At 39.6% G+C, this 12,991-nt stretch overlaps 1 protein-coding gene across 1 annotated transcript in view; it reads left to right on the top strand.

Moving 5' to 3' along the window:
• Positions 1 to 11,418, top strand: part of abca7 (ATP-binding cassette, sub-family A (ABC1), member 7) — a 33,198-nt gene extending 21,780 nt beyond the window's left edge. Inside the window, exons 33-50 of the mRNA XM_041935170.1 lie at positions 176 to 208; positions 373 to 478; positions 567 to 641; positions 797 to 966; positions 1,468 to 1,645; positions 2,541 to 2,656; positions 3,124 to 3,268; positions 3,365 to 3,488; positions 3,761 to 3,890; positions 4,200 to 4,326; positions 4,944 to 5,006; positions 5,263 to 5,369; positions 6,123 to 6,264; positions 6,428 to 6,562; positions 7,036 to 7,139; positions 7,278 to 7,370; positions 8,250 to 8,499; positions 9,302 to 11,418. Coding sequence (XP_041791104.1) covers positions 176 to 208; positions 373 to 478; positions 567 to 641; positions 797 to 966; positions 1,468 to 1,645; positions 2,541 to 2,656; positions 3,124 to 3,268; positions 3,365 to 3,488; positions 3,761 to 3,890; positions 4,200 to 4,326; positions 4,944 to 5,006; positions 5,263 to 5,369; positions 6,123 to 6,264; positions 6,428 to 6,562; positions 7,036 to 7,139; positions 7,278 to 7,370; positions 8,250 to 8,499; positions 9,302 to 9,775 — 2,572 coding nt within the window. The 3' untranslated portion in view covers positions 9,776 to 11,418. The remainder of the gene's footprint in view (positions 1 to 175; positions 209 to 372; positions 479 to 566; positions 642 to 796; positions 967 to 1,467; positions 1,646 to 2,540; positions 2,657 to 3,123; positions 3,269 to 3,364; positions 3,489 to 3,760; positions 3,891 to 4,199; positions 4,327 to 4,943; positions 5,007 to 5,262; positions 5,370 to 6,122; positions 6,265 to 6,427; positions 6,563 to 7,035; positions 7,140 to 7,277; positions 7,371 to 8,249; positions 8,500 to 9,301) is intronic.
• The last annotated feature ends 1,573 nt before the right edge of the window (positions 11,419 to 12,991 follow it).

The raw sequence follows: 12,991 nt of genomic DNA, 5'->3' as shown, positions 1-12,991 counted from the left end.
GTTAGTTTCGTATTGTGTATTTTTAGGGGGTGACATGAAATATCTTTTCACACAAGAGCAGCATGGTGTGATATTGAAATATTCCCTGAAACTAATCTGATGCTATGAGATGTCAGAATGAAAATACATTAATATTTTCATTCACTCTTTTCCCTTTGTGTCATTGTGTCAACAGTATAAAAACCAAGAAGTGGGTGAATGAATTCAGGTAAGCTGCTGGTAGAAAACATCACTTTGAAAGCAAAATATCTGCAATCCTTAGAATAGAATCTGTAGTTTTAGGCTCCTGTGCCTGTGTAAACTGACAAGAAGCTATCATACATTGTAAATTTAAAAAAAAAAATTATTCAAAGTTTATTTTCTGTGTTGCAGATACGGAGGCTTCTCCCTCGGGGGCAGCGCCTCTCAGACTTTATCTCAGGCCCACCCTGTCCAAGAATCAGTCATGGCCATCAGGACTCGTTATCGGGTTCCACAGGTATAAACGCGGTGTCAGTCACATTTAGCTGAAACTACTGTTTCCTGGATGTTCTTAATGTTTTCTGATTATCTTTGATTCATCACAGAACAGTTCACTGGATCATCTGCTAAACAGACTGCCGGGGTTTCTCGGAGGACTGAACAGTCAGAACAATGTCAAGGTAAATGTGTGTCTGTTTGTCTGCCTCCTCTCTTCATTTTGTCTTTAAAGGAAAAATCTTACAGAAACGCACATTTTAGACATATATAACAAGTGGTGTGTTTTGTAGCTACAGTTTAGTTTTATAGTGAAAATGTTTGTCTTTGCTATACTCAGGTGTGGTACAATAACAAAGGATGGCATGCCATGGTGTCATTTGTCAATGTGATGAACAATGGTCTGCTGAGAGCGAGTCTGCCACCAGGCCCAGAGAGGAGAAAACACGGCATCACTGCCTACAACCACCCGCTCAACCTCACCAAGGAGCAACTCACCGAAATGGCCATGTTAGTTCTCTGCTGTGCACTTTTTAGATTTTGAGGTCTTGTTATGTTACCACTTTTTGTCTCAGGAGGCAAATTCAGCCTAGTCAGGACACTTTAAGCCTGATGGATTACTATCTGAAGGAAGTTTAGCGCCTCTACATGGATTTTGATGGTAAAAGGCTCCAATTAAAAAGTCAACTTTTATAACAGCAAGAGTGGAAACCAATGGCTGTCTGGAATTGGAAAAATGTTTTGAAAATTGGTCAGCAGTAATGTCAAAAAGCAAATCAAAACAAATAAAAAAAACAATATTTCTCGTCTCATCTGCCATACCTCAACCTGTCAAAATATTTTTGACCGTTGATGTACACATTTTACAGAAACCGCCTTGGACAAGTTACACAGAACTTATTAATGGAATATCAGAAGTAAATGATGAAGACAAAGTGTGGATTGTAAAATCCAAAGCTCCACAGTGTATTTTTCTGTATGTTAATTTGTTTTGCCTACTTCCTTTTTCAGGATGACCACATCAGTAGATGTTCTGGTTTCCATCTGCGTGATCTTTGCCATGTCCTTTGTGCCGGCCAGTTTCGTCCTTTTCCTGATCGAGGAGCGAGTTAGCAAAGCCAAACACCTTCAGTTTGTCAGTGGGGTCAAACCGATCCTGTACTGGCTGGCTAACTTTACCTGGGACATGGTGAGTCCTCAAGAGAAAGGGGAAGAGACGTTTTCTTTACTCTATCAACTACTAGTCCCACACTTACATTGCAAGGTTTTCAACGTTTGACAATGTAAAAGTGTACAAAATATCTGCTCACTCTGCAAATATGTTGATAATTTCTGATCAGATTTGTTGGCATTTTTTCATCAGAGAGAATTATAAAACTATCACCAGCAGATAATAGCAGAAAAAAGATAATCTAAGTTAAATTCCAACTAATAATTCACTGTTATGAATTAAGCATGTTATTGCTTGTCATTAGGTCCTTGTACAAAAGCTATAGTAAGGCTATGTTCAGACAGCCGACAGTAAAACACAGTCACCTCATTCATTTCAATGATACCACTGTATTGTTGTAGCAGACACCAATGCAGAACGCTCCAGCAAAAAAGGTTAAAGGCCATTCAAAGTTGGCCCCTCCTTCTGGACTCGACGAGACTGAGAGAGCGGCGGTGGTTGAGCGAGCTAGAGAGTGAGTGAAGAGAGGGAGTGAGAACAAAGCAGTGAATCAAAGAAATAAAATGTTATTTTCTTATTCTCTCTATATTCTAAAGCACAAATAAACATGCCTTTAACCTGGCTCAGCTTTTGCTGTAACACAATTCAACATCATCTTGCCTCTTAATGCATGGCTTCTGGGGTTTTTTTGTTTGTTTTTTTTTGGTCACCCGGTAGCTGAAGAAGCTTAACAATAAGGAAGCAATGCTGTGGTCAACTTGATAACATCCTAACCTAAATTGTATAAGAGAAGAGCTGGTCCAGTAAATCATCTGCATTAATGGAAAACAGTATTCATTGGATAAACTGTTTTTGGAGCCCATATAAAAGAAAGACTTCCTCTTTTTCTAAGTTTTTGTTGTCATCTTGTCAGTTGAACTACACCGTCCCGGCCACCATGGTGGTGCTGATCTTCATTGGTTTCCAGCAGCAGTCGTACGTCTCAGAGACCAACCTGCCAGCTCTCGTCCTGCTGCTCCTGCTCTATGGGTACGTTCAGGCAGACTCCGCTGACTTATGTCCATTACTGTTACCCTTCATGTGCCAGACCAAATGATCAGAGTGACTCATGCTCAGGGTTAAACGCTTTAAATTTTATCCATGTGTCTCAGCATTTTAATCTAATTGTTGTGGTCATTCACCAAATATAATTCTTGCCATCATGCTGCACATCGATGAGATAAATTTAGCATGCTGTATACTCCTCTGGACTGTGTGCAAAGGCAAACACAATTGCAATTGTAATCTATGCAGAATGAGCTCAGGATGGTATGTTGAAAATGATTAAATCATTAAGATGTTGGATCTGCTTCCATATTACTTCAATTTACTGTTATCTGACAACATTTTCATGTCTCTGGAAACATAAGTCTCTATTGTCCCAGTCAAATTGTGGTCTGTATCAAAAGTATTGTTGTCTGTCTTGACTGATTGAATAACCCAGTCATCTTTTTTAGGTGGTCCATCACCCCTTTGATGTACCCAGCATCCTTTGTGTTCACCGTCCCCAGCACAGCCTATGTCGTTCTTACCTCCATCAACCTCTTCATCGGAATCAACGGCAGCATCGCCACCTTCGTCCTGGAGCTGTTTGTTGACGAGGTACAGTAAGTTTTGATTTGTACATCCTCTGAGAAGTTGATGGCTGTGAAAGTCCTCACTTCACTGTTTTTTGTTTTTTTACTTGTTACTTTCCAGCATCTGAATGAGGTGAACAGGATCCTAAAAAAGGTGTTTCTCATCTTCCCTCATTTCTGCCTGGGACGAGGACTCATCGACATGGCCAAAAACCAGGCCATGGCAGACGCCTTCCAGAGACTGGGTACCTTATATCCTCCTACAAACAGATGTCTACTATCCAAACGTCTGTTCAGTATTTCAAAACTTAATTACTTAGGAAACCCTAATCTTCTCCACTTTTGATGCATTGTTGTTGTAACTGTGCACAACAGTTTGAATAATATCCAGTAATTTTTATATTGTGTTGTTAGATGGAGATTTTCGTTAGCATCTCACAGAGCTTTATTTTATGCATGCTTAAGATCTATTAAGACATATAAAGAATGTCTTTGCATGCCATTCTTCCTCCTCCAGGCACAAAGCAAACTCTGGATCCTCTGCAGTGGGACTTTGTTGGGAAGAACCTGTTTGCGATGGCAGCTGAAGGTGTTGTCTTCTTCATCTTCACCATACTGCTGCAGTACAAGTTCTTCATTCGGTTCAGGTATATTTAAAACAACTCTCAATGGGTGGAAGACCCTCTCTGCTTTTCCTATTTCTCACCTCACTTCTCTACCATATATCAGAAAATGGTAGACAGTTAGTGGGATGCAAATATTTCACTAAAATGCAGACAGAGCTTTTGGTTGGGACCGAGCTGCATCATCTGTACCAAACTGATTTCTAAAGATAAACAAATGTGTGAAACCAATTAATGCCCTCTTTGTAGAAATGTTAGATTGCTTTCATAGTTTCACTGCCCAACAGTAGTAAAGTTAAATGATACAAGGTGATCTTGTATCCCTATGTTCAGGCCTTGGTGGGTCGAGCCTGAGATGCCTCCTCTTGGTCCAGAGGATGAGGACGTCGCCAGGGAAAGAGAGAGAGTCAGAAATGGCAAAGCCCAATCAGACATCCTCACCATGATTGATCTGAGCAAGGTACAACCGGCATGCAAGCCTAAAAAGTAAAACTGAAACTGTTTTTGTTGTTGCTGACCTCTTTAACACGTTTGTGGCAGAATGGCAGATCTAAGCATTCAGTTGTTATGGAGTTCTGCTTGTTGTCACGGTGCAGGTTTTAGATGCTCAGGTGTAGACACAGACACGGCAGACACAGGCTGGGCAAAAATCAATAGATTTATTTATAACAAAAGACGCTATGCAGATAGGGCATAGGAAAAACCAAATTAGACATAAAACTACTAGCGCCTTCTAACAGATGGGGGAAAGACCTAGACCGAAATTACCATCAACTGAAAACCAACACAGTCCTCTAACGGTCTGGTGGAGAAACTACAAGGGGAAGTACCTAATGAAAAATGCTTTATCAAGCAAGAACCAAAATACTATAATCACTAACAGAAAATACCTTACCTAGGTTTATTGGCAGGACGAACTAAGTACTAAACGCAAATACAAATAACTAGTAGAGTTAGTTATGAGCACAGTCCTTAGTAAACCTCTCCTTCTGATCCCACACTGACAGACTTCTTGCTCTGACTGCATCATTGTGAATTAATGGTTAATCATGTAACAAAGGAGTTCTTGTTTTGAAGGTTTATACTTCGGGCAGGAAGCCGGCGGTGGATCGTCTCTGCCTCGGGATCCCTCGTGGCGAGGTGTGAGATATACACAACAAAAACAACACTCGTTACATCATAGTACAGTGAAAAACACATATTGTCTGACTTTTGTCCTTATAAGCACTGTGTTTGTCAGCCATATATACTACAGCCACTGTAGGTACAGTCATCATTGAAAACCGTTTCTAATAGGACTTATGAATCACTGAATGGTCCCAGGTGCTGACTATCGCTGCTGCATGTGCAGAGATAACTTGATTGTAACTTTTTGTGTTCTCTGTGTGTCTTCAAGTGTTTTGGCCTGCTGGGGGTGAACGGAGCAGGGAAGACCTCTACCTTTCGCATGCTAACAGGAGACACAGCCATCACCTATGGAGAGGCTTTCCTTAATCACCACAGGTACAAACCACCTCTACCACACAGATATTCAACTTTTATAATGGCATTTTATTCTTTGTGAGCACATCAAACAAAAAAATAATTTTGTGTACGGTATTCAGTTATTTTCCATCATCAACAACCCTAAACTTTGAAATAAGCTACAAAAGCAGTAGATGTAGTCACAACTGTAGAAGTAGTAGTTGTAAAATCAGTAATTAATTAGTAGTAGAAAGTGTGCCAATTATAGAGGTAGTATTAGCAACAGTAGTAGTACCAGTACCAGTAATTGTAGCAATAGTTGCATATATAGTAATGGCAGAAGCAGTTGTACTTGTGGTAGCAGTAGTTGAAATAGCATTAGTATTAGAAGTAGTTTAGTCGGGGTAGTAGTAAGAGATGTAGTAGTTGTGGCAGTAGAAGCTGTAGTAGTTGTAGTGGTCGTAATGTCAATAGTAGAATCATCAGAAGTCCTAGTGGTGACAGCAGTTGTTGAATTACTAGTAATAGGCCACCACTGTACCATGTATATCATCATTTTGGTACTAAAGTAGTAGCACCATTGAAAAAACATAGTAACATCAGCAGTGGAAGTAAGATTAGCAATAGTACAGTAGAAGTACAAGTACATTAACTAAAGTAGTAGGAGCAGCAGCAATCATACTCAGTCAGTCAGTAGTCCGAGTAGCAAAAGTAACAGTGGTGGCTGTAGTGCTACAGCAGCAGTATTAGTACTGGTATTTGTGTGAAACTGTGTGTTCTTCTGGTTTTCAGTGTGCTGACAGAGATGGAGCGAGTCCACCAGCTGATGGGTTACTGTCCACAGTTTGACGCCATCAGCGACCTGCTGACGGGTCGGGAACATCTAGAGCTGTACGCCCGCCTGCGGGGAGTGCCAGAGGAGTCCGTCACCAAGGTAACATGAAGGAACAGTTGTCCTCAAAACTGAAATTAAGACGCTATAAGTAGTGACAACTGAATTTTCTCGGACTAGGTGTCAAATTGGTCTGCAGTGAGACTATTATATATCTGTACTGTGCAGGATTATATAGTAATGTACCTTCTCTGCTGTCCTGTAGGTGGCACAGTGGGGGGTGAAGAAGCTGGGACTGACCCAGTACGGTGAGCGAGAGGCTGGAGGCTACAGCGGAGGGAACAAGAGAAAACTCTCCACTGCCATCGCCCTCATCGGCGCTCCGCCTGTTATATTCCTGGTGAGAATCCAACTGATTCACCAGAAGCTGGAGAGCAGCCAAGGATTGAGTCTTTTAGAAAATCACCAGTTAAATTCTATATGAGTGGGATAAACATGGGCCTCTAAATTAACATTCACATTTGAATAAATAACATTTCAGACACTAAAAGCACATGCATATCTCTACACAAAGCACCAAAAACATACGAGCACAACAAAGAAAAATTTGACAAAATCACTATTAAGCTTGTTTTTCCTTGATGATGTGGTTAGCTAGTATCTAGTGCCAGTACAGTAATATCTGTTTTAGTTCTGGCTTCATGTGTGTTGCAAGGCTGCTGAAGTGTAATAGTGTTTTGACTTCATACTTAGTGTGAAGGCTTTTTTTTTCCTTTTTTTCCTTCTGAGTGTCATATTACCTTTAAGGCTTAAAGAAGATGCCTTCACACTTAGTTGTTTCCTTGATCCTTTGATTTCTTTGATTCTTCTTAGGATGAGCCCACCACTGGCATGGACCCGAAAGCTAAAAGATTTCTGTGGAACTGCATCCTCAGCGTCACCAAAGAGGGAAGAGCTGTAGTTCTCACCTCCCACAGGTAGGAGTTGTACACTAAATCATTCTGATATATACTCTCAAGACACAGTAACAGGATGACCCACAACGTCCTGTCAGCTAAGCGCTTCCTTATAGTTCATGTGCAGTAATGGGTTTTATCTTGTGTCTGTCTGGTTAGTATGGAGGAATGTGAGGCTCTCTGCACCAGAATGGCTATCATGGTCAACGGCAGATTCCAGTGTCTTGGATCTGTACAACACCTGAAGAACAGGTAAACCCACTCAACTTTCTTAATTGGTTTTATGTATTCTGTCTAACCTCGACAATGTTAGTTTATCAGTCAATTAATGAATGTTGGAGCTTTGTGCTCACACTGCTTAACTTCACCCCTCCTCAGTCATATTAGTTACTAAACAACCACTGGGCTTTCTGAAGGCACTGAATCCAAAGTGTGCTTCCTGATTCAATAATTTCATTGTTCCCATCGAGGTGAAGAGATCTGACCCTCTGTGTGCTGATAAAGCAGCTGACTGTGTCACTGAATGAGGTTTACAGTAACAATATATACTGTAGTGTAGATTTTTCCTTTTCCTATTGTTTATACCATAGTGTCTATCACCTTGAAATGGAGCAGGACTGTTTAATGTTTTTGTTTGTAAAAAATATGTTGTATCATACTGGTGTACTGATCTTACCATATGCTCATACTCCTATAACATATTGAAACCTTCTCATTTAAATTAAAATGGCCCAGTGCTCATTTTTGATTTTTTTTTTCAGTAATTCAGCTTGTAAGCATGTGAAAATAATGCGTTTCTTGCAAGTAGAATTTAAGATACAGCTGCAAGAAGCCCATATTACACTGGTTAAATAGCTGCACAGCGTAAACAGCATGTATTATTTTACAGTCCATAGAAAACATGCAGGACGACCCATCTCAGGAACAACACACATCATGAGGCTGCAGATCTATCTTTGATTCTGCTTTTATAGGCCGTTATAAGATTAACTTCTTCCGTATTTTGTGTTGTTTCATATTGTTGGTTTTTTTTAGAGCTGCACTGATCAAATTCCAATAAACTTTATTGATGTTACAGTACATACAATGTACAGTCTTCACTGTTGTTTCTTTCTATCCATCATCTTACAGGTTTGGCGATGGCTACACCATCATTATCCGCCTGGTTGACAATAAATCCAACCCAGACTCGTGCCCCATCAGCACCTATATGAAGAGCTCTTTTCCCAGCATCGAGCTGAAGGAGCGCCACCAGAACGTACTGCAGTTCCAGCTGCCCTCACACGCCTGCTGCCTGGCTCGTGTCTTTGATGTGCTTTCCAACAACTATGAGGAGCTGGGTATCATTGACTTCTCTGTTTCACAGACCACTCTGGACCAGGTGAGGACAAAGATGCAACTGGGATGAAAGCATTCCAATGTCTCATAAGTGTGGTGCAATGTTCTCGATCTGTAAATAGAACTAAACAGAGCTCTGCATCACAAATATCCTTTTTTTCGCACAGGGGATGGCATTTCCCATCAGTCATTGTTCTCTGACTAGTGTTTAGAGGAAAAAATTAGGGAAAGCATGAATTTCAAAGTTTAACAATTATTGGTTAACAGCTAATAATATTTTAAGCAAACGCTCTAGCTGATCTGCTGCATCAGATAGTTTTGTTTCCAAATGCGTGTTACTGTCACACACTTGAGTTAACTGTCTTCTGTGGCTCTAGTCTCAACTCTCGCACAGATGACAGTGATAACAACAAAAAAAGCTGAGAGAGAGGGAGACAGAGAGACAGAGGGAGAGAATAGGCAACAAATAGTATCAGTAATCCCACCCCATCATCCTAACATGCCTAAATATATATCATCACTCCCTCACATTCTCTTTCATATTTTTATCATACTGTGTTTATTTCAAAGTTGTGTAATGATTGTCTTCTTATTGCAAGTTGCAAGGTACTTAATGAAGAATTGCCAAATTCTGTCAAATGGATAAAGATATGTTAACAGTAAAATGATCCAGTTTCCTTCCAATAAGTGAGGATTATTATTATTATTATTATGTAGGAAAAAAAGCTCATCTCAACTCATTCATCTCCATGTTTCTGCTTGATTCATGAGCGAGCATCAATGCTAAGATGTGTTAACAACAAGAACATGACGTACATGACACTAAAGCCGATTTATTTTTGTAGGTGTTTGTCAACTTCGCCAAGGAGCAGACTGACGACGACCACCTCACAGAGGTTGTCACAGGCAACAGCACAGTACAGACTGACCTGACTGCACTGCCCACCAGGATTAACCCTCCCACCATCCAACCGCCGCCACCAATCACACCCCCTCAGCCAAGCAATACTCCACAGCAGCAGGGGACGTCATTTGACAGCAAACCGCAAGAGGTTAAATCAAAAAAGGCAAAAGCTAGCAAGATAAAAACCAAAGAAGGCAAAGCAAACGTACAAAAAAGCAGCAGTATGGCAATGACCACAATACCTCAGCCAGATGAGGCGAATCAGGCAAGCAACAGTGCATTAGACAGCAGTAAAGATGAAGTTCGAGGAGAATCCAGTAAATCCAGTGGGTCCAAACACAAAGCAGAAAACTCCAGTAAAGATCCTACTGCACTCTTTATGGTCAACAGCAACACACAGGACAGCACACTATGAAGTGGACTGGTGCAACACGAGTTGAAAGGACCAACTACAGTCAAAATCTTTTTTTATTACTGTATGTTCATTTGAATGTTGCTCAGTGTTGGCATTGACCTCAATATGCAACATGGACAGTGGAAAAGATGGACTTTGAAGGCATCCTTGTTGGTAAAACTGAGTCATTAGAGTTACATTTATCTAAAGAAAGAACCAAAAGTTATTGCTTCCTGCTGTGGCTCTGGTGCCTTGTTCACCTTGTTAACAGATCTGTAGCTTTATACCCTTTATCTGAGCTCATAAATCTTACACTGTGTCTTCTTTTTTTGTATCAGTCGCATCACTCCAAAGCTATGGTTTCTTTATCCTGAAACAATGTTATGCAAAGCTTGCTGTAAAAACAAAGGGTGATGTTCCTCAGGGCTCAATCATTAGACCCCGCACAATCTCATCTTTACTTTGCAGAAAGCACTTTAAAAATGAAAATGCTGCAAACACTCAAGCAGCAGCTGAAGTACATGTGTTACATGTAATTATTAAGATGATTTAATATATCAAAAAGCATTTGAGGGGTTGTTTCTGAACATTATACAGTACCTCTTATGTGGAGAGAATTGTTACTGTTAGTTATTGGTTAAATACCTCTTAAATGTTTAATGATGAACTTTCAGTGTTGTTGTTTTATATAAAAGACTTTTTTGTCTTGCATCTGTAAAATATGTTTTTTTTTTTTTATTTTGTGCGATTGTGTAACAGTGTCAGAGGGTGTTACATATGATGAGGAAGAAATCTGTACTTCGGCCTGGTATTTACTGCCATTTTTGTTATTTAATAATTAGTTAAGTTTTGTTTTTCATCTTATAGAGGAATATGAAATCCAAGCTTCCTGCATAACTCTTGAAACATCTGGTAAAACTGTTTTAGCTGCAGAGTCTTCTTACAGATTCTTGTACATGACTCAAATTCAGTCCAAAAATTATTATAGATCAAAGAATAAATCGTAACGTTAAGTCTGAGCTTTAAACACCAAACACAAATACATTACCATTGCTAAACAGTTTTATTAATATTGATTTTCCTTTCCTTCCTTTTGTTTCTATCAGAAAATGACCCAGCTGACTGAATGTCCAAAGCAGGTGGTTTCTGCACTGTAATGCAGTGTTATGTGTTCAGAGAATTTATACAATAGTAACTATGAGCATGAGACAAACATCAAGTATTCGAAGGGTTTCATTCCAAAATGTAAACTGTTACATTAAAATATGGCGTTTAAAAGCGTAAAATGTACTGAAAAAGCTGAAGTGACCCAAAACTTAAACATTAAGCTGGATTTAAATGGTGGATGTCTCATTTTGGAATGAAAGTCTGTTTTGCTGAATGTACTTTTATTATGCTTGAAAAGCTCTACTTGAACATTAATAAATCTGTGCAACTACTATAAGATACATATTATGTACTGAATATACGCTAGTATAGAAAAAGCGGGTGTATGTCTTTTGTGAATGTTTCGTCCTGAAGGAAAATAAAACTGTGGTTTCCTGTATCATTTTTAAAAATACTTTGCTGTATGTTGTGAGTCCAGTTTGCTGATTTTGGTGGATCACGGCAGCATGTTGGAAGGCAGGAGGTTTTTCTTCGTCAGAGTGAGGATGAGCATCGGTTTTGGTGCAGAAAAAAGTGGAGGGAGGCTCCTCTGTCTGTTTACACTGCGTGCAGCCACTGATGTTTCTGTTACTGCTTCACTGTTAAAAGAAAAAAATGACAGAAACTGCAGTTTCTTTATCTAATGCTGTTGTTCAGATAAATAAATGAACACATGGTTACAACCACCTGCAACTCTTTATATGCAATAAACCTACCTAACGAGTTAAAAAAAACACTTTTACCTACTGGGGTATAAACTTGGCCAGTAAGGGCTGAATAATGATCAATATTTGTAGACTTTAGTCACCAAACTTTTAAATATTAAATATCTTGAAATCTGACCGAAAACATCTGCATGAGGCCAAATAGAGCAACAGTGATTTAAAAAGGAGACATCAAATTTCATTTAACTAATAAACAATAAATTACCATCAAATTTTCCAGCCTGTTTCTCAGTGTGGTCATGACTATAATCCTGATAATGTAGCCTACTTTCTATATTCGCCTTCATACTATAACTACAGTACAACAAATACTAAGATAAAAATTGCACCCAAAAACCACCAATCATACATGTTGGCCAGGCTCCTGTCACCCTTGCAGCGGTCGAGCTGCTGCCTGACACTCTTCTCTCTCAAACGTTGTTCCCTAACAGCCACGAGGAGATGATCGGACTGGATAAGTCTGCGTGGTCCTTCATCACCACCTCTCCTCTTCCTCCCCAGCTTCTGTGTGACTGTCTGCAGCAGGGCGTCCAGACTGGACAAGGAGATGTCAGGAAGACGAAACTCAGGAGATCTCTGCACATGGAACCAGAGAGGTAAGTCAGTCAGAGCTTTAAAAACACTTTAAAGTTTCAAATCTGCTTTCATGAACTTACCCAGGGTCGTCCTGCTGTAGAGTTGTCTGTGTATTTTGTTGGCTATGATTTCTGACAGTGGTGGAGGAAGTACTCAGATCCATTATGTAAGTAAAAACACCAATACCACAGTGTAGAAACCCTGCATCCAATATCACACTTGAATAAAACTACATAAGTATTAACAACAAAATGTACTTAAAGTATCAGTCTGCAGTATGCTCTGCAGAACAATATCCCCTGTGGCTGATGTGTTATTATATGTGTCATTATTCGATCCTTAATATTGATGAATCAATGTGTGAGTTTGTTTTAACTTCTTCATTTACAGTACAGACGTCGGGTGGGTGACTCCAAAATGTCACAAGATAAGTCTGTGGGGTCATGAGATGATTAATGAAAGAGGAAAGAGGAAAAAGGTTCTGCTACACAAACTTGTATACATTTTCTGGACTTTTCTCTAGTCTTGAGTCGTGAAATATTGGATAATTTGACCTCTTTGGCCCTTCGACAGTTTTTGAAATGAAACCGTGTGAGACGTTTGATGGGAAATGTCTGTGTGGTGAAGCTGCTAACAACTCACAGACGTGTAAATATGTGATAAAAACTTTTGCAATACTTTACAAATAATGAGCCACCAAATTATTTGCATCCTGTAACATTTGAAGAGTAAAGCAAGTTCAAGGTAACAACTGGAGCAAAGACCTGTTTTCATCTGTTGTAACATTAAA

The sequence above is a fragment of the Chelmon rostratus genome, chromosome 4 (assembly GCF_017976325.1).
Source record: "Chelmon rostratus isolate fCheRos1 chromosome 4, fCheRos1.pri, whole genome shotgun sequence".
In the NCBI taxonomy this organism is placed as follows: Eukaryota; Metazoa; Chordata; class Actinopteri; order Chaetodontiformes; family Chaetodontidae; genus Chelmon; species Chelmon rostratus.
Note: the sequence above shows the minus strand (reverse complement) of the source record. Positions and strands in the feature narration are given on the sequence as shown.